The sequence below is a fragment of the Myxocyprinus asiaticus genome, chromosome 48, assembly GCF_019703515.2.
Source record: "Myxocyprinus asiaticus isolate MX2 ecotype Aquarium Trade chromosome 48, UBuf_Myxa_2, whole genome shotgun sequence".
Lineage (NCBI taxonomy): Eukaryota > Metazoa > Chordata > Actinopteri > Cypriniformes > Catostomidae > Myxocyprinus > Myxocyprinus asiaticus.
Window position 1 is genome coordinate 9,354,436 of NC_059391.1, and position 26,881 is coordinate 9,381,316.

At 37.3% G+C, this 26,881-nt stretch overlaps 1 protein-coding gene across 1 annotated transcript in view; it reads left to right on the forward strand.

The window, feature by feature from the left end:
- Positions 1 to 2,163: 2,163 nt before the first annotated feature.
- The window catches only part of LOC127437488 (receptor for retinol uptake stra6-like), a 30,360-nt gene continuing 5,642 nt past the window's right edge, over positions 2,164 to 26,881 (forward strand). The window contains exons 1-14 of the mRNA XM_051692432.1: positions 2,164 to 2,485; positions 3,726 to 3,792; positions 5,999 to 6,081; positions 7,522 to 7,655; positions 8,600 to 8,766; positions 11,456 to 11,581; positions 14,675 to 14,745; positions 15,382 to 15,458; positions 15,530 to 15,591; positions 15,673 to 15,835; positions 16,337 to 16,412; positions 21,771 to 21,904; positions 22,209 to 22,326; positions 22,600 to 22,701. Of these exons, the coding sequence (XP_051548392.1) occupies positions 2,406 to 2,485; positions 3,726 to 3,792; positions 5,999 to 6,081; positions 7,522 to 7,655; positions 8,600 to 8,766; positions 11,456 to 11,581; positions 14,675 to 14,745; positions 15,382 to 15,458; positions 15,530 to 15,591; positions 15,673 to 15,835; positions 16,337 to 16,412; positions 21,771 to 21,904; positions 22,209 to 22,326; positions 22,600 to 22,701 (1,460 nt within the window). The 5' untranslated portion in view covers positions 2,164 to 2,405. The remainder of the gene's footprint in view (positions 2,486 to 3,725; positions 3,793 to 5,998; positions 6,082 to 7,521; positions 7,656 to 8,599; positions 8,767 to 11,455; positions 11,582 to 14,674; positions 14,746 to 15,381; positions 15,459 to 15,529; positions 15,592 to 15,672; positions 15,836 to 16,336; positions 16,413 to 21,770; positions 21,905 to 22,208; positions 22,327 to 22,599; positions 22,702 to 26,881) is intronic.

The window sequence follows — 26,881 nt, forward strand, 5'->3', positions numbered from 1 at the left end:
TATAAAGCATTTAAAACAACAGAGTTGGCCAAAGTGCTTCACAGTAATACAATTCAAAACATAACATTTCAAAACTACCACATACACAAATGTCAGTAATCTAAAATACAAACTCTCCAAAACTGTGTTCTACATTTCATTTTTCAGACTCAAAGGCCAGTGTAAAGAGATGAGATCTCAGATGTGACTTAAAAGTGTTGCAAACTGTTTATCCAGAAAGCGAAGCTTCGGGCAAAAAATACATGTCATAATAAAAGCACGTTTCAAAATATAAGCTAGAGCCCTGAAATTGAAGAAATTGTGACAGAAATATATTACAAATGTATAGTAAAATGTAATACTGTAATGATGATGATAATAATAATATAATAATAATAATGAAGCAATGTATCACAAGCAAGACTGCTGTTGAATAAAAGTTTGGCAAAAAAAAAAATGCAATGATGACATGTTGAAAAGTTATATTTTCCCTTGTTAAAAGATTTAAGAATGAATTGATTACACACAATTTTGATTATGAAATTGTAATAGTACAATATAAACACACACACACACACACACATACACACACACACACACACACACACATATATATATGCGCATCAGGCATATTGTGGCCATTTCTAGTGTGCTAGAACTCTCAGAAACAACATGCCGACTTCCCGTGTGATCATGTTGGATAGGTGTGTGTCTGTGTGCATCTCTAGTTGATTCACATGAAACCTGTCCAAAAAATATCCTGGTCCTGTTTTACTCAAATATTTATCTCAATATAATAATTATAATAAAACAATATAAATAATTTTCTCAATAATAATTTAAGTCCTTTTTACTACAAATCTACACTTCCACATTCTTCTTTTGCTTTTTGGCGAATTGCATTTTTCGTGCATCTCGCCACCTACTGGTCGGGGCTGGTCAAAGGGGTAGATTTATAGTAAAAAAGGCATTAAAAATTTATCTGTTTCTAACCCACACCTATCATATCGCTTCTGAAGACATGGATTAAACCACTGGAGTTGTATGCTGCTTTCATGTGCTTTATGAAAATTCTGGCCACCATTCACTTGCATTGTATGGACCTACAGAACAGAGATATTTTTCTAAAAATCTTCATTTGTGTTCAGCAGAAGAAAGAAAGTAACACATCTGGGATGGCATGAGGGTGAATAAATGATAAGAGAATTTTTCATTTTTGGGTGAACTATCCCTTTTAAGTGTCCTGAAAATGTCACAATGCAAAATATCTTTTTTGATATATTAATTTGGGGTTAAACATAACCAGGATGTTTTCTTGACAGGTTTTTTGAGAATCACCCTTATAAGTATAAAATGTATCCCCTAAAGTGAGAGAAATCAAACAATACATCCCTTTGAAAACATTTGGGGAAGTCCTCATTTGGACATTTGGAACAATATGTAGTGTATGTAGTTTGCCTAGCAGCAGATTGTATTTCCATCCAATTACAACTTTGTACATTAGGAGTCATTTAGCAAATCTCACAAAATGAGAATACAATGGGTATAGGGAGCTGAAAAAAATGTTAGGTTGAAAATATTTGAAACAATTGTTAGAATGTCGGTCCGAACACCTTATCCTAATTGTTTTATCTGTTAAAGATAGTGCCACAGTTATGAAATCAACCTTTCGTGACTTTGTTTGTAGAAAGGTGTTACATTTATCTGTAATCTGTACTGCATCTGGCTTGTTTCGAAACGTGTGTGCGTGTGTGTGTGTGTATATATAGTTTATGGAAATAACTTCCTTATACCTCATACTTTGAGTCACTATTAGGGTTCTCCAGAGCCTGATAACTGGAACAATAGATTGCTCATATGCATTTCCTTGTTATCACTGTGGAATATGGAAGCGTTCTGATTCCACCACTGTTATCCCAGCCCACACAATTCCAACCTCCAACCAGTTTTATAAATCCAGCACTCTTTCCCTTCTCTTAATGTCAGCCACAGCACTGCCATTGGAAGCCCTCCTAATCCCTCCAAACTACAGGTGGCTTGAGAGACCGGCCAGCCGCCTACTCTCTGGTTTGCATTCACACACCCTGGCTCTCATTCTCTTTCTCCTGTAATCCCCCTTCTGAAAAGGAGATCCAAGCTGAAGTTTTGGGTTGGCATGCTACAGAAAAGGACCTGTCACATTGCTCCTCTCAGCTCTCACATTGGTAACAAGGCACCTGAAGAGGGGAACTAAAGGAGAGCAGGAGACACTTAAGGGGCAGATAAGCACAAACCAGCAGTCTTGCGATCAAACTGTTGGAGGAAACTTTTTTCCCCCAATCCAGAATTGCACATTTTTGTCTTACAGAAGTGCAGAAGACTGCATTCGGTGTTTTCTGAGTTATTGGAGCTCACTGATACATTCGTTTCATCTGTAGGCTGGCACCATGAGTGCTGAAACTGGGAAAGACTACTACGAATATTCTGATTGGTATGAAAATGCAGTGCCAACCAAAGTTCCAGTCGAGTAAGTACTCTATAATTTGTATTTCATGGATGTTTTCATGGGATAACTTGAAATGAAATCAAAACTTTCTTTTAATTCATTATGCACAAAAAATACCCAATAATAAAAAAATCACACTTAAAATGTACGAATTTCATTGCATTAGATTTTTTTAGAAATTAAAGCCACTTATGATATTTTGTTATCTAATGCAATCATTTAAATATAAGTTATTATATAGATGCATTTATTGGTCTGCTGAGTTTACATATTACAAAAGCAGTTGTGTGATTTCAGCTAGATAACACACACAACATCACATTTTATCATGTAGCCTGTTGCCATCCCATAATGCACTGCTCAGAGCATTGTATGGTTCCAGGTCTACAGGTGTGCAAACATATCTGATTATATTTCAGCTCAAAGTGATATGGAAATCCATCACAGCAATTCATGCAGAGATTGTATCACTTTGATCTCATCTTTGATTCTTTTCACATAAGCAAGAGACTTTTCGGGTGGATTATTTTAGGTAACAAGGCACCAAACTGTGAAGCTGGAGTTATTTCAATGCGTCACACATTAACTTCAGCCAAGACTTCCTCTGTTAGTCAAACCAAACCAATCCAAACAGTGTCCTTTACATTTTATATGAGAGTTTCATATTGACTTCAGAATGTCTTCATATTATATATATATATATTTTTGATGTCTTTGAAAATATTTTAACATTATAATGTATACATTTTGTCAAATCCATTTAAAAAAGGGTTTCAGCAAGAATAAAAAAATATTTAGTTTATCACACTGTGTAGATTGTTTTTCTTGCCCATATAGTACATTTTGTAATATATTTTAAAAAATAGAAATGTTTACAAAAAAATATATTGTCTATCTGGGCAATATGTTTCTTTCAATCAACCAAACTATCTACAGTACATGTATTCACAATATGTTTCAAAAAATATTTAAACCAAAACAAAATCTATTTTTTTGCCATATGGATAAGTCCATCCCAGCATTCCAGTTTGCTTAGTAGCACGAGCAGGGTCGTGTGCTGGTATTTTACGTCAGTCACATTACCTACGGCAATCGGTTTAAATGAATAATCTGCACTTGAGGTGGTTCAATGGCAAAAGTGCTCTTTTTAGTAATGGTCTGTTGCCTGGGAAAGGAGGGGAGAAAGGGAGAGTGTGAAGGCTGAGTAATCAGCCTGGATCTCACCAGCTTATTACAAATTCTTTGTTTGTGAAATTTGTAGAGTTATCCCACCATGTGACCCCACAGCTGACGAAGGCCTCTTCAATATATGCATTGCTGCCGTATCTGTGAGTTCAATCTTAAGTAGTGTTTTGTAGTTGAGTAGTATTCTGTCTTCTATTTCTTATCTGTTCTGTTTCTCTCTCAGCGCTTATAAAATGTTCCAAAAAGTGTAAAACCTTGGCAATGTGATGGATTTTGGACATGTATAGTGGTAATACCATTGTATGCTACCTTGGACTACCATGTAAATACCATGTTACATGAATTAGTAATCAGTAAGTATGAAAGTAGTGATAGACCAGGCAGATTAATCAGCCGATATTTTGTCATTATAAGATTGGTGGTGATACAGTACAATATCAAAATAGATATATCAGTCAGGTCAATTAATCAACCAATATTTTGCCATTATGAGATTATTTGTAATAACCTCACCGTGGTATATATCAAAGTAGCGATATACCAATACATAGGGCTGGGCGATTAATTTAATTTTATTTTCAATTATGATTTTGGCTTCCAACGATTATGAAAACAAGATTATCGAGATAAAGTGATTTGTGCAGCGTTACGTTTCGCAATGAAACATCCCACCATTATATCTTTTAAAGCATCCTTAAGCTTTAAAAAGTATTAATGTATTATAATCATACAGTGAAGACCTGTAGTAGTTTTATGTTGCATTTCATTCTGAATGTTTACTTGAATACTTGATAGCCTACTGCTGTTAAAAACAGCACTGAATTTTCTTAATTTGTATATTTTGTTCTATTATTTTGAATCTATTTCTATTCATTGCTATTTTTTATTATTTTATTTCTGACTGTTTACAGTCTTGAATAAATACTTAAGAACTTGAAACCATTCTTCCATAATTAAATTAGTTAGTGTTATTATTTGTTGTGGTATTGAAGCTGGTATTGAGAATTGTCAAATTTCACTAGAGACTACTGAAATTTTGGTATTGTGATAATGTATATCCTTTATTGTGTATGGTAGATCTTGCTGCAATAACATGATAAAAATTAGATCTCATTTCATTTGACTACCATACATAAAATAATTATCATATGACAATAACCTCCTCCCCTACCCATTTCAGTTTACATTTCAAGTTCAAGGAAATCCACTGTTCAATAAATGCATGATGTTTCCAAAGTCAATGAGTAATCGTGTTAAATAATCGTGATCTCAATATTGACCAAAATAAGTGATTATGATTTTTGCCATAATCGATCAGCCCTACCAATACAGTATGTCTGCGAGACAGATTAATTGGACAATATTTGGCCATTATGAGAATATTGGTGTTACAGTACCATTGTTTATATCAAAGCAGTGATTGACTGATATATTGATGAGGCTGATTAAGTGTCAGATATTTGGCCATTATGAGATTTCAGTTTCAATTTAGGCTGATAAATTTCTCCTTGTGTCCATTCTAAAATTTAGCAACAGTCTTAAATTAATTACAAACTATTTTATATACTACTGTTTTCAATTCTTTTGTGAATTTTGAATAAATATTTAGAAAAATAAGCGCTGATTTCATGTTCGCAACTCTGCGTACATCTCATTTGCCATTTATTAAATTGTATTGTATAAAGAACAAGCCACATGATTTGAGTAATCATACTTTTTGTCAGACAGATAAAAAATGTTTGAAAAAGTCCTACAGACTTGCATTGAAGGAGGGACTCAAGCCATATCTCAGTTCCAGAATATAGAGACTCAGGGGTACGATCATAGAGACTCTGATACAATCTCTTTAAAAATGGTACTACCAGTACTTCTGTGTACATGAAACAGTTGTCACTCATCTTGTAACTGCCAGACTTCCCACTGAGTTTCTTGTTTCTTGTCCCTTTCCTTTCTTTGATATTCATTAAAACAACCGTGTGGTAGTTGACTGTGATGGACCCATGTGGTGATGAACTCAAATGTCACCTCAAATGCCACAACGTTTCCTAAAATTGTTACAGATCAGTGCAGGTCACTGATCTTTGACCTCTGTCCTATGAATGTGACTCATAGGGCAATCCCATTAGAAAAAAAGGGGCAGCATCCCTGGAAATGGGGTCTGCCCTTGTTTGATGTGGGTCTGTGGTTTATTTCAAGCAAGAAGCTGTAATGAAGAGGAGGTTAATATGTCAGGGTTGGGCATCACAGCTGCACCAGGGCAGTCTTGGGTCATTAGAGGAAGTCAGGGTGGTTGTATGATAAAGACTAACAGAATGTCTTGTTTATATATATATATATATATATCTGAAGTTGGTGGTCATGCTGGTGCTAGCTGTCCTGGCCAGACGACAGAAGTTGGGCAACAATCAGAGAGGACTTACTGGTTTACTCAGGTGAGTCTGATGTACTGTATGTCTATTCACACACAATACTGTACATTTGCATTTGGCATGTTATCCAAAGCAACTTGCAGCGCATTTTAGGTATACTTTGTATCAGCATGTGTGTTATTTGGGAATCAATGCCATGATATTATTGTTGCTAGTGTTATGCTCTACCAGTTGAGCAACAGGAAATGTTCATCTTCTGTGCCTGTGACAAGGAATACACTTCAAATTCTGCCAAGTGCCAGTCTTGATTTAGGGATGTGCATAACTTCAACCTCTAACTTAACTATATCATGGACAACAGGACTTTCCTGAAATTAAACTGTTTGATATCAGTTTAAAATGTACATCTCAAACATTTCAAATTTTCACAACCCAAAGCTCATTTCCCAGTCCACCCAGATCATACTACTATCGACTAACTAAACTAAATAAACTGCTCATTAAAAAAATTACCACAATATTGATGTCACAGCTATCAACTATGAATACATTAACATGTGACCACCCAGGTTTACATAACAATGGTATTTAGCAATTCCACCCCCTGATAAATGAGTTTGAACTTCAAAATTTTAAGGACGATGGCAAATAATTAAAGTGGTCTTTCTACATATACAAGTCTTAAAGATATGGTTGCAAAAGCAGCTGTCTGATTCTAATAGTCATAAAGGGGGTTACAAATTGTAATATAAAACCATATAAGTGTTTTAATTACACAGCTCTCTGAAATACTCTATTCTGATTGGTCAATGGCACCATATAGTGGTCTGATATTCTCTGTAACAACCGCACCTCCACGTATCAGACCGCTCATCTGGGTATTGCCAGTCATCACTCCTGCTTCACGGATCACTGTGCATCCTCTAAAAGTAAGCTAATAAAATAATTTCAACTCAAATCAATGTTTGTTGTGCATTTATTTATTTATTTGATAAGAAATCTTGTAATAAGATACACAATGAGCATCCATTAATTACAAAATAAACAGTCACAACGCAAACCGGAGATGGATTTCAGCTGTTCAAAAATTACTTTATTTCAATGCAAATCAATATTTTATGTCCAATTTATTTATATTTTTGGTTAGTAGCCGTGTAATAAGCGGGATAATATACAGTCAGCAGGTTGTTAGCGCAAAATAAACCCCTTCAGGGTGATGCAAGACGCCGACGTGAAGCGGAGGACCCTTGTATATACCCTGAAGGGGTTTATCTTGCTGATTGTACATTATCCCTTATTTAATCCTTGACCAACATTATAAGTGGACTTAAGGGAAAATATAAAAAAAATTTAATGCTTCAAAAGTTAATGCTTCAAAATATGGCTCCTTTAGGTATTTCCACCAATGCAGTTTAGCGTTTTTTTTTTTTTTTTGTTGGTTTTTTTTCTTCTCGCAGTATTGGATTTTTGTACTTACTAAATTTCTGTTTATATCCTCCTCAGCCCAGTAAACTTTCTGGACCACACACAACACAAAGGCCTTGCCGTCGCAGTGTATGGAGTTCTCTTCTGCAGGCTGGTCGGAATTGCCCTCAGTCACCAACCACTCCCATTCACTAAAGATGTTGTGAACAAAGGTATGAAGACTAAATTTCTTGACTGATGGAGAGGTGAAATCCATTCTATAGTGCATCTTTTATTTTATTCTGTGGTGTAGTTGTTAAGGCTCAGGGCTGGTAACCGGAAGGTTACTGGTTTGATCCCCTCAAGGAGCATGCCACAAGCTATCACTAATTTCCCTTTAAAATGGCACTTGAACCCAATCCAAAGCAGGCTCAATTCACACAAGAGGATGAAAAATGATGAATGAGGACGAATACCTGATCTTTTATTTCTCTGAACTGTTAGTCCTTCTTAGTTGTTTTGTAATTGGATTATCATCTGCATTGTTTGTTTCATCGGAAAACAGGACCTCAATAGGGTAGACAAGGCTGTATTTGCATTGTGTAACTATGTGGTCCTTTAATTAATTTGTTTTAGCACGTAAGTCTATTAGAGTGGATGGGACTATATAGAGAATCCTGCAGTTAAATGAATGAATAGTTCACCAAAAATGAAATCTGTCATTCACGATCGCACATAACTTGCCACGCCAGATTTCATGTAAGTGACATCAAACACTATTGGTTCTTATGTGCTTTGTAGCCAAACATGACTCGCCAAGTTTGAATATGAGGAAAAGCTACAGTGGAGGGCAAGATTTCTCCTTTTGTTTTAGAAGAAAGAAAGTCATACAAGTTTAGAACATCATGAAGGTGAGTAAACAATAACAGATAAATTTTTTGGTGAACTATTCATTTAAATGTCCAGCTCAAGACAACAATCGTGATTCATGGCTCGCCACTTGTGGGGTTAGAAACCTGCAACCTTGTGGTTTCTATGCATTCTGTTGTCATACTAATCAAATAATTTGTTTTCTTCAAGGTTGTAAAGTATTTACATATTCAGTAAGCCAAATTGATAGCATGGAAGTAAAACGTTGTTTCCTTTGAATGTATTGATTTGTTATTTGTTACTCTAGAGTTCTGGCTGATCTTGGCTCTGTTGTACTACCCCGCTTTATACTACCCTCTTCTGGCTTGTGGTACGCTACATAACAAGGTTGGTTATGTCCTGGGCAGCCTGCTCTCTTGGACGCACTTTGGAGTTCTGGTCTGGCAGAAGGTGGACTGTCCCAAAACACCACAAGTAAGAGTTATCATGGATGCATGGATCGAAACTTTTAACCTGTGACAATAAAGGTTGGGTTTTTACGTATTAGTACATTCAACTTGGTTTACGTGATAGCAGTGCGGTCTTCTGTTACTTTCCCATTGTGTTTTGAATAAGACATCTACTTAACTGCATTAACCTTTTCCCATCAATCCTCAGTTTTGTTCCCATTGTCTTCTTGTCTCCTAAATGAATGGTTATGCCTCAAAATAATTTGTTCTGCTTCTTTCGGATTTCACCATGGAGCTTTGCTCAGGTTAATCACTTCTGTCTCTGTCAGTTTTAAAAGAGAAGAATTAAGTTTAAAGCTGAAGTGTGTAATTTAGTTGCCACTTGTGGCACCAAAAGGAATTGCAAAAATTAGTTTGTTTTTTTTTTTCTCCCAATTTGGAATGCCCAATTCCAACTACTTATTAGGTCCTCATGGTGGCGCAGTTATTCGCCTCAATCCGGGAGGCGGAAGACAAGTCTCAGTTGCCTCCGCTTCTGAGACCGTCAATCCGCACATCTTATCACATGGCTCGCTGTGCATGACACCACGGAGACTCCCAGCATGTGGAGGCTCATGCTACTCTCAGCGATCCACGCACAACTTACCATGCGCCCCATTGAGAGCGAGAACCACTAATCGTGACCACGAGGAGGTTACCCCATGTGACTATACCCTCCCTAGCAACCGGGCCAATTTGGTTGCTTAGGAGACCTGGCTGGAGTCACTCAGCATGCTCTGGATTTGAACTCACGACTCCAGGGGTGGTAGTCAGCGTCAATACTCGCTGAGCTAACCAGGCCCCAGAAATGTGTGTTTTCAAACATTGGTCGACAAATAGACAGTCCCGCCTCAAACTCACACCATTAACCAATGCTGATGTGTTGTCCTGTTCGGGAATTTCCAAAATGTAGTATGGCAGGGAAGGAGTCATTTATATACATTAGGAAAGCATGAAACCTAACCCTACCCCAAAACCTAAGTCTTAATGTTTCATGCCGCAAATTTGAATGAATCTTCCACTACCATCCTATGGAAAACCGCATGCTGGACCGGATGCCTGATTTCATGAAAATTACGTTACCGTGGCAGCATTTTTGCAAAACAAGATTACAGTGAAATGTGCAGCGGGGGGCGACAAAGGCGAGTGAAATGATATTGTAATCAAGTTTTTAATGTAAATATTAGAGTGAGGTTTTAATGAGTAAAATGTACCTCCATAACCTAAGACTTGAACCTAAATATAGCCAATAGTGTCCTGAGAGGTGAACAAAACACATTCTTACTCTAAACCTAACCGATAGTGTCCAAAAACAAAACGAGAAGTGAAAAGCACATTTTCTGAAGCAAGCACGTTATTTCGTGTCCCTTCTATGACACTTTCTCCTCACCTCAGCTTGCGGGTTTGGCTGGGCTCGAACCTCGGTCTTCCGAGTCCAAAGTCCAACCCTCTATGAGGTGAGCTACTGCAGAAGCCAATCACATTTCAATAAGTGTGTTAATGTAGGCGAGTCTGTAATACAAGCATTTTTTTTTTTTAAATGATGCGTTTTGTATTTTTTAAATGATGCGTTAAAGTATTATATTATCAAAACATAGCAGCCAAAAATAAGTGTTTATAAAGTCATAATCAGCCGTTGTATTCACGATGTGTGAATAGTACACACAGTTGTAGCACCTCTAGTGTTAATTTCACCAAGAAAGTGCAGCAAAATGTAGAATATGGCACTTAAAACTCATTTTGCAAACATTTAGTTATAGGAACTTGTATGTTGTGTAAAATGTAGATAAATGAAACGAAGTTGCTTTTTGGCATAATCAAACTACGAACAGCATACTTTTTGTTGTCTCTACATATTAAGCTGGAATACAAGAAAATATTGTAACGTCAAAAAAATTAAAGGTGGGGGCCTGGGTAGCTCAGTGGTAAAAGGATAGCCAGCGTCGAATCCCAGGGCATGCTGAGTGACTCCAACCAGGTTTCCTAAGCAACCAAATTGGCCCGGTTGCTAGGGAGGGTAGAGTCACATGGGGTAACCTCCTCGTGGTAGCTATAATGTGGTTCATTCTCAGTGGGGCATGTGGTGAGTTGAGCATGGATGCTGCGGTGGATGGCGTGAAGCCTCCACACACGCTATGTCTCTGTGGCAACGCGCTCAACAAGCCACGTGATAAGATGCACAGGTTGACGGTCTCAGAAGCGGAGGCAGCTGGGATTCGTCCTCCGCCACCTGGACTGAGGCGAATCACTACGCGACCACGAGGACTTAAAAGCGCATTGGAAATTGGGCATTCCAAATTGGGTGAAAAAGGGGAAAAATCAAAATCTTGAATCATCATCATAGTTTAAAATTGTTTTCTCTGGAAAATAAAAGTCTGGATTAGTTTGTGCTGCCTACTGCTTGAATTTTGCACACTAAAAAGGGAACAAAGGGATCAAACTGCAGAAACTGGCTGGCTGGATAGGTTGTTGCTGAAAGTGCATTCATTTTATATCTATAGCTAAATGAAGGAAGTCTTGTTGGGTTTGTAATATCATTTCTCAAGGAAAATTCACGACTGCTTTGCTGAGAATATCAATGGAAGGAATTGTGTGAAATCACGAATCATCAGACAGATTATTGCAGCCATTTGATTCTATGTGACATTGATTTTTCCTGCTCTTTCTTTCTACAGATCTATAAGTACTATGCCCTGTTCAGCAGTCTACCTCAGATTGCCTGCCTGGCCTTTCTCAGTTTTCAGTACCCACTACTTTTGTTCAAAGGCCTACAGAATACAGAGAAAACCAATGCCACTGAGGTGAGACTGACATGCCAGTTTGGTGATCTGGGACATTGGTGTCACTTTGTAGGGATGGTTGGCTGAGGTTTATTAATTATGCACAAATAATCTAACATGATATTTTGCTGTTTATGTGATGTATTGATCCAAAGGTGAGATCTGTAGTATAGGACCCATTTCACAGACTGTAATGGCGCGTTTCCTCCTTATTTAGCAGCGGAAATCTAGCAAACTTTTTAAACTATTTCCATTTTTTTTATTTTGTGCACATTCATAACTTGTTTGTGTTTTATATTACCCTGAAATTAGTAAAAAATAAATAAATGAATAAATATTTACCACAGCTGCAATGGGGTTTTTAATACATCTGCTTAGGGAGTGACTGTAAATTTTGCATCTCTTTAGACTGTCATTATCCACCGCTCTCTATTTTCTTCCTCTTGTGGAAAGTCATGGAAATGTAATAGTGGGCTTTTGAAACAAATGGATAAGCAAAAATAATATTCACAGTGGTCTCTCATTCACCGCTATTGAAGTTTACCCCGCAATAATTTACTTCCTCTTTCCATAGCCGGTAACCATCGATTTAGTGCTCAAATGAAATTGTGACATTTAATTTGACTTCATCTCTGGAAATGTCTGTCCTGGGATTTTGTAGGTTAGTGGATAAATGCATGAATCAGCAAATTAATATTAAGTGTGACACATTGGTCTAGTGGAATTGTTTTTACTTTGATTACATAGGTTTCCAAGGTTCTGTTCCACCCTATAACTAATTATTTTGACTCGTATTGAACAAAATCAAAACAGTTGGGTTCTGGAAGTAAAAATCCCATTAATTTCTTCATTTAAAAAAAAGAACTACATTACCCATGATCCAGCAGAGAAAGATCCACTAATTTAGAGAATTGCAGCCAACAAAGTGTGCCAAAAGAGCTCTGCAGTGGCCGGCCACTTCTACCACCCGGTCTCCATACACTCTCAAATTTCTTATATTTGTATATTTCTGAATATTTTGCAATAAACTTCAAATAAATTGTTTCTATGTCTACATATAATCAACCATTTTAAATCAATCAAGTTTCCATTGTTTTCCATTGCTTCATGGGATCGTAGTTTAGTCTTTCATGAAAAACATTAAATACACAGCCTTGTTTTTGTTTTGTTTTTAATTCACAGTCTTAGTTTTGATATTCATATACTTTTTTGCTTCAAGGCAAAGTTGTTGTTCACCTTGTAGCTTGTTGGTTTAGTTCATGGCTAAGAGACATTTTTATGAAATTCCTATGGAAGAAATGAATGGGAAAGACACTTGGAGAACCAAGATTGTTGCACTCTATTAGAGATGTTACCTCTGTATAAGATACACCCCTGCTGCAAGCTATGTTATAAAGCAGTGGGGACAAAACCGGCCTTGGGGAAAAAGGTGGTGGGCACTTGTCCTCATCAACCCCAACGTAAATAACACAGACCATTATTCCAAAGGAAGATGTCTGTATGGTATTTTCTCTTGTTTTTTGCATAATCAGAGCTTTAGACTGCATTGTTCCTGGCCTTATTTTTCACAAGAGCATACAAATCAGAAGAATTTTTATTTCCTCTGCCTGTGCACAGGTGAAAAAAGTGCATTAAATCATAATAAAAGGACTTGGCAACACAGAGTCTAGAGGGGAGTTTGTAAACTCGGCACCTGCATTCCAGAGGTCTAATCATTGTAAGCAGCTCACTGGGATTGGGCTATGTTTGACTCGCCAAGCACATTACACAAACAGCGTGTTGTTTTCCCACAGCAAAGCACAATGCCAGTGTTATTTAACTATAATCGCTATGACGAATATGCTCGATAAAATAATATAAACAAACCCCCTGACAACATGTTAAAATTGCAAGGAAAGTAATAAAACCAAAATGCTCTCATTATAATCGAAAAGCTTTCTATAAGCAAGTGTTGCTTTGTCACATCGCACTGCAACACTCACTTCTAGTTGTAGACAAGGTCTGAGATTTATCGAGTTACTGTACAGAATGAATGTTACATACATTGTGGTTAAAAAGAAAGTCTGATTTTAAAATCCCATTTAAACCTGGAAATATACAGAAAGTATTTGGATTTTGAAAAATGGAGAACAACAAAGTTATGATGTGAAATGAAAAACAAATATTTTCTTTAAAATGTTTCTGCACTATTTGTAGGTCACTAAAGTTTTCATTTAATAAACATTTCATATTAACTAAACTTTTCCAAAAAAAATAATATTCTGACAACTGATCATTTTTATAAAAAAAATTATATAAATAAGAAATATATATACAGTTGTGCTCAAAAGTTTGCATACCCTGGCAGAAGTTGTGAAATTTTGGCATTGATTTTGAAAATATGACTGTTCATGCAAAAAAACTGTCTTTTATTTAAGGATAGTGATCATATGAAGCCATTTATTATCACATAGTTGTTTGGCTCCTTTTTAAATCATAATGGTAACAGAAATCACCCAAATGGCCCTGATCAAAAGTTTACATACCCTTGAATGTTTGGCCTTGTTACAGACACACAAGGTGACACACACAGGTTTAAATGGTAATTAAAGGTTAATTTCCCACACCTGTGGCTTTTTAAATTGCAATTAGTGTCTGTGTATAAATAGTCAATGAGTTTGTTAGCTCTCACGTGGATGCACTGAGCAGGCTAGATATTGAGCCATGGGGAGCAGAAAAGAACTGTCAAAAGACCTGCGTAACAAGGTAATGGAACTTTGTAAAGATGCAAAAGGATATAAAAAGATATCAAAAGCCTTGAAAATGCCAGTCAGTACTGTTCAATCACTTATTAAGAAGTGGAAAATTCGGGGATCTCTTGATACCAAGCCAAGGTCAGGTAGACCAAGAAAGATTTCAGCCACAATTGCCAGAAGAATTGTTCGGGATACAAAGAAAAACCCACAGGTAACCTCAGGAGAAATACAGGCTGCTCTGGAAAAAGACGGTGTGGTTGTTTTTATATATATATATATATATATATATAATTGTTTTGCATTTTCAGTAGTGGTCTCAGACTTTTGGACCCCACGTATTTCATGATTTTATCTTTTTTTCTTTTCTTTTTTTTTGCAGGACCTCAGTAGCAGTTATTACAGAGATTATGTGAAGAAGATCCTCAAGAAGAAAAAGCCCACCAAAGTCAGGTGAGTGCCTAATGTGGACTGCATTATATTTATTAACCAAATCCCAAAGCTTTGAGAAGCTGCAAACAGATAAGAATACTAGTAACCCTTGACCCAAGATTACCTGTCCATTAAACTCAATGCACAACAGCTATACTGCAAACTGCTTGTAATTTAATTTTTGTAACTGTATTGGTAATGGAAGTAAAATTCATAAAGGGAAGAAAAGGTGAGGTAGTTTCCTGTCAAAAATTACAGCAAAATGCCAAGGTGTTGACCTTTATTAAACAGCCCAGGAGGGTTAAAGAAGTAGTGTGTAATTTAAGTCACCAAACAGAATTGCGAAAAAAAAAAAAAAAAAAAAAAATCAACCCGATTTCCTGAAGATTCCCCCCATTTTCCATTGTTGGACAAACAGATAGTCCCGCCACAAACTTATTACATTGGTTAAGACTAAGTTGCTGTGTTGGGCAGCTTAAATAGAGGAATGTTCTGATAGAGCTGCAGTGTTCTACTTTTAGGTGAAATCAACCCACAAATGGCTTATTTATAGCTATCTCTGCATAATAAACTAGGAAAGGTGAAAATAATTTAACAAATAATTACAAGCCTTTTCATATACTCTATGATGTATGTCACTTATCTCTTGCTTTGCAGTTCCAGCACATCAAAGCCCAAACTAATTGAAAGACTCACAGATGCTGCCAAGTCTTACATCTACACACCAGAAGATGGTAACAATCAATATAATATAATATACAGTAATATAATATAATTATATGTTGTGGTAATTTTCCTTTATCAGTTTTTAGGTTCCCTTTGAAACTGGCAATCTCTGTCGTTGTGGCGTTCATTGCTCTTTATCAGGTAAACGATTAAAGAAATGAGCTTGCTTGTTTTTTTCATTCAGAAAGGTTTAAGGGTCTCTTCTCTATATATATCTCTTAGATGGCGCTCTTACTGATCTCAGGAGTGCTGCCCACGCTGCACATCGTCCGTAGAGGAGTGGATGAAAACATTGCCTTCCTGTTGACTAGTGTCAATATAATTTTGTCAGACGACCGTCAAGAAGTGGTCAGGATTGTAGTGTACTATTTGTGGTGTGTGGAGGGTGAGTCATTTCTTAAGCTATGGTTTGGCCAGAATAGAAGAAGTGTCACTTAAAAGTAATTTTTGGTGCAAGAATTTGGCCAGACCAACTAGAAGTTTAAGCATGATGTCTGATTAGCAAATCTATGCTAACGCAGCCATTTGTTGTCTTATTGATAACATGCTTCCATTTGATCCAGACTGTTAGCGCAGAGTCTGAAGTTTATCTGCTATTAGACAGTTTACTGCACACAGTTTAATCACATGAAGGAACAGCCCCTGGACTGCATGCATCCACTTTCACTCTGCCTTTAATGTCAGTGAAAATCAACAGCACACACTCACAGACGAATAATGATGAAGTCAGCAATGCAGAGTGCTGAACTGTAGCAGGACTCGTTTTCCGATCAGTCTCTGGTAAAAAGTGCTGAGATTGTGTCTAAGGACTTCAGGTGTACTTGTTTGTGTGTGTGGTTCTGACATTGACCTCTCCAGCTCATGTGATTGTGGGTGTTTATTTCAGTGTGCTATGTCTGTGCGGTGACCCTGTCCTGCCTTGTGAACCTGCTCATGCTCCTGAGGTCCATGGTCCTGCACAGGTGATGCTCAAAACTGCAGATTCAGTCATATAAACCTGCTAAAAACAGCTCTTCCTCAGCAACACAACCATCACACTTATCCCGATTTACACAAATCACATTTTAGTCCACTAATATTTGTTTTGTTTTGTTTGCTTTGAGTTTTTAGTTTTGCTTTTGCTTTTATTTTTTTGCATTTTACTTTGCTTAATTCAAATTCACACGTCACATTGTAGTCTCCTGATATTTATAGTGTTTTGTTTAGTTTTGCTTAATTTTATTTTTTTTGCTTTGCTTAGTTTTGTTTTTCGTTTAGTTTTGTTTTCCAATTCACACACGTCACATTGAAGTCCCCTGATTTTTATTTGTTTTTAGTTTAGTTTTTAGTTTAGTAGTCCCTTGATAGTTTTATTGTTTGTTTATGATTTGCTTTTTTTGTTTTGTTTGATTTTGCTTTGCTTTGCTTTGCTTTTAGTTTTATTATTTGTCTTGCCTTTTTGTTTTTTGCTTGTTTGGCATTGTTTTTAGTTTGTTTTTTGTTTTTTTCAATTCACACACTTCACATTGTAGTCCCCTGGGGCCTGTACCATGAAGCTAGTTGAACAAACTCAGGGTTGCAGGATTTGTTTCGAGTTGACAAAACCAAACCAGTCCAATCAGGCTTAACTCTGTCAACTCAGGCTATGATCCTAAATTGCGAAGATTAGAGCGATTCACTTCTCACGAGAGAGGCTGCGGGATTTACCTCTCTGCTGAAAACCGATCATTATGAAAATATGAACAATTTTAATGCATTTAAACAATACAATAAGAGATCATTATAAAATTATGAAAATACATTTACACTGCACAAGAGATCACCATGAAATCATGGAGTTGAAACATAATTTACATACAGTAGCACAAAGGATCACAGAAATTTAATTAAAGACATTTACACAGCAAGAATAAACAGCAGCTGCTGTGAGAGCTGAAGAGGACCACTGGAAACAAATTGTGAAGGTGATAAAAATATAAAACAGCTGATATATCAATGTGTAAGTGAATTCACATAAGTCCACAACAATAACACACGGGCGTATTCATTTTAAAAGTTAAAAACTTTATTTAAAACGGTAGTCATTTTTATTTGTATAGCGCTTTTCACAACATATCGTTTCAAAGCAGCTTTACAGAAAATCATGCATTAACAGAAAATGAAAACTGTAATATCTATTAAGTCTTAGAGTCATCATTGTGTATTTTGATTAAATATGATTGTAAAATGTGTATAAATATAAATAATTAGATAATACTTGTATTTAAAACCCCTGTGAGCAAGCCGAAGGTGACTGTATCAATGAACGCAAAACTCCATAAACTGTTGGTTAATGGTGAAAAATAACCTTGGGAGAAACCAGGCTCACTGTGGCTAAACAGCATAAATATAATGCCAATATTAGCTATTTGTGTGCCGTGCCAGTCGTGGTTTAAAATTAGTAAGCTAAGTAAGTGTTAAGGGTCAGTGTTTAAAAAGATTTTGTATGAACTGCAAGATTAATGACTAATGTCTTTGAAGTCCATCCTGGATTAACTGCAGAAGTTCACATAGATGCATTGTCCTTTGTTAGTTGGCTGATGAAGGGTTTTGTTGGCAATTAATTGATGGTCTATTTATTCCATTTTAAGAGTGTAGTCCATCATTAGACCAAGGTGATGCAGGCAGAGATCTGTGAGGTGCATCGCAGTTCAACCGGCAGTTCAACCTGCAGGTCAACTGGTAAGCAGTTCAACTGGTTAGCAGAAGGTTGCCGGTTGGATCCCCAGAGCCACCACAATTGTGTCCTTGAGCAAGGCAATTAACTCCAGGTTGCTCCAGGGGGACTGTCCCTGTAATTAGTGTGCTGTGAGCACTTTGAATAAACATGTCTGCCAAATGTAGAAATGTAAATTTTGGTCATTTCAGTGAGGTCTATCCTAAATCCAAGGTTCAGGCAGTGGCATATGCAGTATCCCATGACTTACAGTTGGAGTTGGCATCAGTTCATCCTCTGAAGTCCATTGTAATAGACTGAAGTGATGTCTGGCTGGCACCGGCTGCAGTTAGTCATCATCACTCAGCGACACGTAGCAGTGGAGTCTGACACCAAGCAGGAATGGAGCTGGATCTGGACGGTTCTGGTAACCTCGGGATATGAATCCCGAAACAAATAGAATAATATTTGCGCTAGATGCCATTCAATTTATTGCAGATTTATACAGTTGATTATAAGAAATCTTTCTGGTTCTGGCAGACGTAAATAAAGTAGCCTAATTGTGACTTGGTGGATAAATGAGGTGTATGCCTGGCTAAATAGATGAGTCTTTACTCTAGGTTTAAACTGAATGAGTGTGCGTCCCGAACAGTGTTAGGGAGACTATTCCGTAGTTTAAGAGCCAAACAGGAAAATGATCTACATCTTTTTGTGGATTTTGATATTCTAGGAACTATTAACAGGCCAGAATCTTGCGATCTTAATGAACGTCATGGAATATAGCGTGGTAGAAGGTCACTTAATAATATGAAATTTAACAGGTAGCCAATGTAATGACGATAAAATGGGGCTAATATGATCCTATTTCTTTTGAACCAATTGAAGTTTATTTATTGAATTTGCAGTACATCCTCCCAGAAATGCATTACAATAATCTAGTCTTGAGGTCATGAATGCATGAATTAGTTTTTCGGCATCATCAACAGAGGGCATGTGTTGTAACTTGGCAATATTTCTGAGGTGGAAGAATGCCGTTCTACAAACATTGGAAAAGTGATTTTCAAAGGACAGATTGGTATCAAATATAACACCAAGTTCTTCACTGTAGAAGACGATGTAACAGTAAATCCATCAAAGCTTTTAGATTTGTTTAAATTGAAAGCTTAATATCATTTTAATACTATTACAAATTAATATAGGCTACTATTGAATAATTAAAAAGTGAGCACTCGGAATACTGTATGCAATAAGACTTTTTTTTTTTTTTTTTTTTAAGATGTCTTTTGTGTACCACTTATATTGGACTTTATGTGAAATACTGTGTGTGCTTCTAGTACATGATAGAACGGGTTTTGTAGGCATTCATTGCTTGCTATAGCCATTTTGTGACGTGATTAAGCTTTAAATATTTTAAAATTTATTATTATTGGCAGGTACAGTGGATATAAAAAGTCCACTCCCCTTATACACTCCCCTGTTAAAACAGCAGGTTTTTGTGATATAAAAAATTAAACAAAGATAAATCACATCAGAATTTTTTCACCTTTAAAAATTACAACCTATGCAATGCCACTGAAAACTAAAGTGATACATTTCAGAGAAAAAAAATACAAATAAAAAAACTTAGAATAACTTAAGTGCATAAGTGTGCACATCCCTGAACTAATACTTAGTTGAAGCACCCTTTGATTTTTATTACAGCACTCAGTCTGTTTGGATAAGTCTATTAGCTTGGCACATATTGACTTAGGAATATTTTCCCACTCTTCTTTGCGAAAACGCCCTCTTTAGGTCCCCCCACAGATTTTCTATAGGATTCAGGTCTGGACTCTGGCTGGGCCATTCCAAAATATTAATCTTTTTTGCTGAAGCCATTCTTTTATTGATTTGGATGTGTGCTTTGGATCATTGTCATGCTGAAAGATGAAAGATCTCTTCATTTTCAGCTTTCTAGCAGATGCCAGAAGGTTCTGTGCCAAAATTGACTGGTACTTGGAGCTATTCATGATTACCTTCACTAAAGCCCCAGTTCCAGCTGAAGAAAAGCAGCCCCAAAGCATGATGCTGCCACCACCATGCTTCACCGTGGGTATGGTGTTCTTTTGCTGATGTGCAAAATATCGAAATAACCTGAAAGGCTGCTCTGCAAAGAAGAAGCCACTGCTCCAAAACCTCTATAAAAAGAAAAGCCAGACTACAGTTTGCAAGTGCACATGGGGACAAAGATCTTTTTGGACAAATGTCCTCTGGTCTAATGAAACAAAACTTTAACTGTTTGGCCATAATGACCATAGTTATGTTTGGAGGAAAAAGGGTGAGGCTAGCAAGCCGAAGAACACCATCCCAACCGTGAAGCATGGGGGTAGCAGCATCATGTTGTGGGGGTGCTTTGATGCAGGAGGGACTGGTGCACTTCACAAAATGGATGGATGACCCCAAGCATACCTCCAAAGTTGTGGCAAAATGGCTTAAGTCAATGTATTGGAGTGACCATCACAAAGCCCTGACCTCAATCTGATAGAAAATTTGTGGACAGAACTGAAAAAGCATGTGCGAGCAAGGAGGCCTACAAACCTGACTCAGTTACACCAGTTCTGTCTGGAGGAATGGGCCAAAATTCCAGCAACTTCTTGTGAGAAGCTTGTGGAAGGCTACCCAAAACGTTTGACCCAAGTTAAACAATTTAAAGGCAATGCTACCAAATACTAAGAAAGTGTAAACTTCTTACCCACTGGGAATGTGATGAAAGACATAAAAGCTGAAATAAATCATTCTCTCTATTATTATTCTGATATTTCACATTCTTAAAATAAAGTAGTGATCATAACTGACCTAAGACAGGTAAAGTGTTTTACGATTAAATGTCAGGAATTGTGAAAAACTGAGTTTAAATGTATTTGGCTAAGGAGTATGTAAACTTCTGATTTCAACTGTACTATGGCAATGAACACTGGTAAAGGCTGGCCTACCTTCATGGTACCTAAAACCCAGGATTGACACAAACTAAACTAAAACTTAACTGGCTAGCCACCGAAACTGGCTTCATAGTACAAGCCCCTAGTAGTTTGTTCATTTTTGTTTTGTTGGGCTTTTTGTTTATTGTTTGCTTTTTTTTGCCAATTCACGCATCACATTTTAGGGCCCTGATAGTTTTATTGTTTGTGTTTTGCTTTTGTGTGTTTTTTTTTTTTGTTTTGTTTTTTTTTTTTTTTTTTTTAAGATGTTTGGAATAACTTATGCTCATTTGTGTTCTCAATCTCGCTAACATATTGACTAACATTTTGTTAGACATCACTATCATTTCTCATACCCACTTTCACACAACATTTACACATATATTTGAGAGCATTACTAACAATTTTCTCTTGATCGTGCAGTAAATGACTGCTGCTATTAAGAATAAGATATAGCTGGAGGTTGAAAAATTATTTCCCAACCTAATAAGGAGGACGTAATTACAGTCAGGAACACCATATTAGAAATAATGACTTTTCAAATTGAGTTTTTAAATGTAATTTAATGGCAGTTGACTCTGTGCCATGCAATTTCATCTCGGTTCCTTCTTAATAAAGAAATGCCCCCATTAGACATGTTTTCCACAGATGTGTCTGTTAACGCATTGAATGGTATATCTGTGCTCACTCAGGTTTAATCTGAAAGGACTGTACAGAGGAGACATCTTTAATGTATATAACTGCCACAGGAGTATGAGGCCATCTCGACCTGCCCTGGTCTGCTGGATGGGCTTCACCAGTTACCAAGCTGCTGGTATCTGTATAGGTGAGGCCAGATTTGTTCTCTGCATGGCATGTAAGACATGGTTCTTGCTGCTTAACCACCCATGTTACTTATGAGGAACTTTGCCCCCTACTTTTCATGACATAAAGTATTACTCTTCATGTTATTACATTTTAATAAAAAATTACAAATACAAACATTGTTTGCCATTTGAAATAATTTGCATTAATGAACTATGCGCAGTAAGACCAGGAACATGTATCTAGAAAGTAAAAAGGGCCAATTGTGAATTATTTTTTGTCTTGCATGTCTGATTGTGTCTTTGGCTGTCTGTCTCTGAGTTTAGGCATGGCAATTCAGACTCTGGTGTTCTTCATATGCATCCTGTTTGCTGTCTTCCTGATCATCATTCCCATTCTGTATGGAACTAACCTCATGCTGTTCCACATTATCGGCAGAATGTGGTGAGTGGCCTTCACTCTTCTCACTGAAGGTGATGATGATGATGATACTTTTTAACCCACATCATTGTAATATTGTTGTCTCATCACAAGGCCACATGAGGAAACCGACGTCTCCTCTGTCTTCCTTGTGACTTCAGGGTCATGACCCTGTAAGACACGGACCCCTTTGAGTGCAACACTAAATTTGTGTATTCTTATCAGTTGTCTCACATCATATGCCATAAATCCATGCAATTAGATAAGTGCCTCTTAAGATGGTTCTCTTTGCTAAAGGCCTTTCTGGTTGACGCTGTTCCTGGCTGTGCTGATCCAACACGTGACCTCCAGGTTTTTGTTCATCAAGAAGGACGCAGGAACACGAGATCTGAACAACAGGTGTGAGCAATTAGACTGTTGCTGCTCATAGCATTCAAAGGAGTCTTAATTTTTAATCATACGCTTTTTTTGCACAAAATTATTTGTCAATGTCATTTCATGACTATTTTCATGACCCTCTTTCTGATCTTTAAATTTAAACTGGCTGTTTTTTGTTTTTTTTGCTGTGGTGCTTGTAAGACTTTTATGTAATGCATGTGTCGGCTCTGCTCTCCCCTTCAGAAACAGCCTTTTTACTAAAATATTGCAAAACAGAGTAATAGTATCTTTTTTTGGTTTAAGGAATAATATGGAATGTCCTATTTCCTCCCCTCCATTCTCCTTCCTTTTAAGTTGGTGAACACCAAATAGACATTGTGGATGTATAATGTGGGCAGTTCATACATGTGACATCATATAGACAATGATTTTGCAGAAACACACAATTTTTGCAGTTTAGTTTCATTGAATAGTCTTTTTTTGACTAGGAAGTTATGATATTTTTTATTTATCTTTTTATTTTTTTCTCTCCAGAGTTCAGAAAAGTTTAGTTTTGAGTTTAAGTTCAGAGTGTGGTTATATAAACTCAGCAAAAAAAGAAACGTCCTCTCACTTTCAACTGCTTTTATTTTCAGCAAACATAACGTGTAAATATTTGTATGAACATAAAAAGGTTCAACAACTAAGACATAAACTGAACAAGTTTCACAGACATATGTCTAACAGAAATGGAATAATGTGTCCCTGGACAAAATCAAAAGTAACAGTAAGTATCTGGTGTGGCACCAGCTGCATTAAGTACTGCAGTGCATCTCCTCCACATGGACTGCACCAGATTTGCCAGTTCTTGCTGTGAGATGTTACCCCACTCTTCCACCAAGGCACTTACAAGTTCCCGGACATTTCTGGGGGGAATGGCCCTAGCCTTCACCCTCCGATCCAACAGGTCCCAGACGTGCTCAATGGGATTGAGATCTGGGCTCTTCGCTGGCCATGGCAGAACACTGACATCATGCACAGAATGAGCAGTATGGCTGGTGGCATTGTCATGCTGGAGGGTCATGTCAGGATGAGCCTGCAGGAAGGGTACCACATGAGGGAGGAGGAAGTCTTCCCTGTAACGCACAGCATTGAGATTGCCTGCAATTACAACAAGCTCAGTACGACGATGCTGTACCACACCACCCCAGACCATGACGGACCCTCCACCTCCAAATCGATCCCGCTCCAGAGTACAGGCCTCGGTGTAACGCTCATTCCTTCGATGATAAACACGAGTCCGACCATCACCCCTGATGAGATAAAACCGCGACTCGTCAGTGAAGAGCACTTTTTGCCAGTCCTGTCTGGTCCAGTGAAGGTGGGTTTGTGCCCATAGGCGACGCTGTTGCTGGTGATGTCTGGTAAGGACCTGCCTTACAACAGGCCTACAAGCCCTCAGTCCAGCCTCTCTCAGCCTATTGCGGACAGTCTGAGCACTGATGGAGGGATTGTGTATTCCTGGTGTAACTCGGGCAGTTGTTGTTGCCATCCTGTACCTGTCCCGCAGGTGTGATATTCTGATGTCCGATCCTGTGCAGGTGTGGTTACACGTGGTCTGCCACTGCAAGGACGATCAGCTGTCCTTCTTGTCTCCCTGTAGCGCTGTCTTAGGCATCTCACAGTACGGACATTGCAATTTATTGCCCTGGCCACATCTGCAGTCCTTATACCTCCATGCAGCATGCCTAAAGCACATTCATGCGGATGAGCAGGGACCCTGGGCATCTTTCTTTTGGTGTTTCTCAGAATCAGTAGAAAGGTTGCTTTAGTGTCCTAAGTTTTTATATCTGTGACCATAATTGCCTACTGTCTGTAAGCTGTTAGTGTTTTAACGACCGTTCCACAGGTGCATGTTCATTAATTGTTTATGGTTCATTGAACAAGCATGGAAAACATTGTTTAAAACCCTTTACAATAAAGATCTGTAAAGTTATTTGGATTTTTACAAAATTCTTTAAAATACAGCGTCCTGAAATGGGACGGTTCTTTTTTTGCTGAGTTTATATGATAGTACATCATATTTTATTGACGCATGTCACATTGTAGTCCCCTGATAGTTTTATAGTTTGTTTGTTTTGCTTTTTGTTTACATTGCTTTACATTTTGTTTGCTTTTTAGTTTTTGTGTTAAGTTTAGTTTAGTAGTCCCCTATGGCCTGTTGCACAAATCTAGTTGAATAAACTGAGTTTCAGAGTAAGTTCAGATCAGGTTCTGCGATCTTAACACGCTCTGTACAAACGTTCTCTGTCAACTCAGAGTTTGATGTTTGATCCTGAGTTCGTGGTTAACCCTGAAACTTGTGCACATGAATGAGTGATGTTTGCCACGAACAGCCAATGGGTGAAGCTTGGAGAGAGTGCGATTTACTTCTAGCAAGAAATTCAGCGTGATTTATGTCTAAATCTATATATTTATCTAAAATGTAAAAGCTTCTATATTAAATTAAATGCCCAATACATTTAATGAAGTGCAAGTAATGTCACTTTGTGTGATAGTCTACAGTATATTTTTAACCAGTATATTTGTTCATGTGCAAAGACGGTCACTCAATACATTTGTATTTAAAGTGTGAGAATCACTTTACGAACACTTCTGCAGGCTATATATATATATTATTATTTTTTTTGAGTTTTTCAGCATCACGTATTGCATACAGATACAGTATGAAAAGAAATGCAAAGAAACTCAATAAATGTTTTAATGTGCTGCTCAAAAGATAAAAAGGTCCCTGATCTCTCAAATAAACCATCTTATAATATCTTAATTTAAATGGCTAATAATATATTAAATCTATATATATATATATATATATATATATATATATATATATATATATAATATATATATATATATATATATATAAATTCTTGAATTATATATAAATTTCCCTTTGAAGGGTGCTTTAATTTGGATCAAGAGATACAGGGGAAGTGACTTCATTCTGTCATAGATGTCTCTTTACAGCTGATTGATTTAGCATCAGTTTACAATCTGTAACCCATAATAAAACCTGCTCCGGAGCTGGTTAGCCATGTAGCACAAGTTGCTATGGCGATGAACACCGGTAAAAACCGACCCGCCTTCTTGAGACTGAAAAAACAAACTAAACCAGAGATTATTTAACAGAGACGGGCCACTTCTATTCAAATGAATGGGAGAAATTGGAACCCTCAACAAAGGAGCTCTAAGCGCCCAACGGTCAACGGATATAGAAAGGAAGTCCCGCCTTTCAGGTAAAGAGCCAATCACCTTTTAGATACAGACATCACCTGTCAATCAACTCTAGAATGTGCATGCACATTAACTATACAAGCCGGGAAAATTACGATTTTTAGTGTAAAATGAGGTAAAGAATCACAATTTATGATTTCAGTATTGTCAGATTTTATTGCTGATTTGAAATATGTTCTTTGATCGTAATCTTGACCAACAGTTTTTGAGATTTTGGTCTTTCCCCATTCATGTAGATAGGAGCTTCTCTGGCATGACTGGAAATAGCCTCCCGAGAGCGTTCCAAAGATGGCCGACAGTTGACTGACTTGCTAGAAAGACATACTTCTGCACTATTCTAATCCATTTTGTAGTGTTAGTAGTGCGAGTAGTACGTTTACACTGAAAATGCAGCAAAAAGAAGTGTACTTTGGATGATGCACTTTTTCAACTGTCAAAACGGAGTGTGGAATGTTGGACACTTCATGCACTCGGCGCACCCGGCTTGCCATACATAGTGGAAGGGCCGGAGTTACCTGGCTGCATTGCTGGTCTGACAAAACAGTTTTAAATAATGAAGAATGTAGTAGCTGGCAATGCTTCAGTTGATACAGCACCTTACAAATGTGAGTTGAATGCTTTTCCATCACCCCAAGCTGATTGCATAGTGTACAGTGTGTCATTTGGGACACAGCTTTTGACTAAACTCAAACTTTCATAAGCACTTCCCTCCCTCCCTGCCTCCATGCTTTTTCTTTCCTCCAAGTTGGTGAACACCAAACAGGCATTGTATATGTGTAAATGTGGACAGTTCATCCATGTGACATCACATATGATTTCGCAATGGCTTATAGCATTTGACAATGATTTTGCAACACAATTTGTGCAGCTTAGTTTCACTAAATGATCTTTTTGGACTAGGGAGGAAGTTTTGATTTCTGAAAGTTAA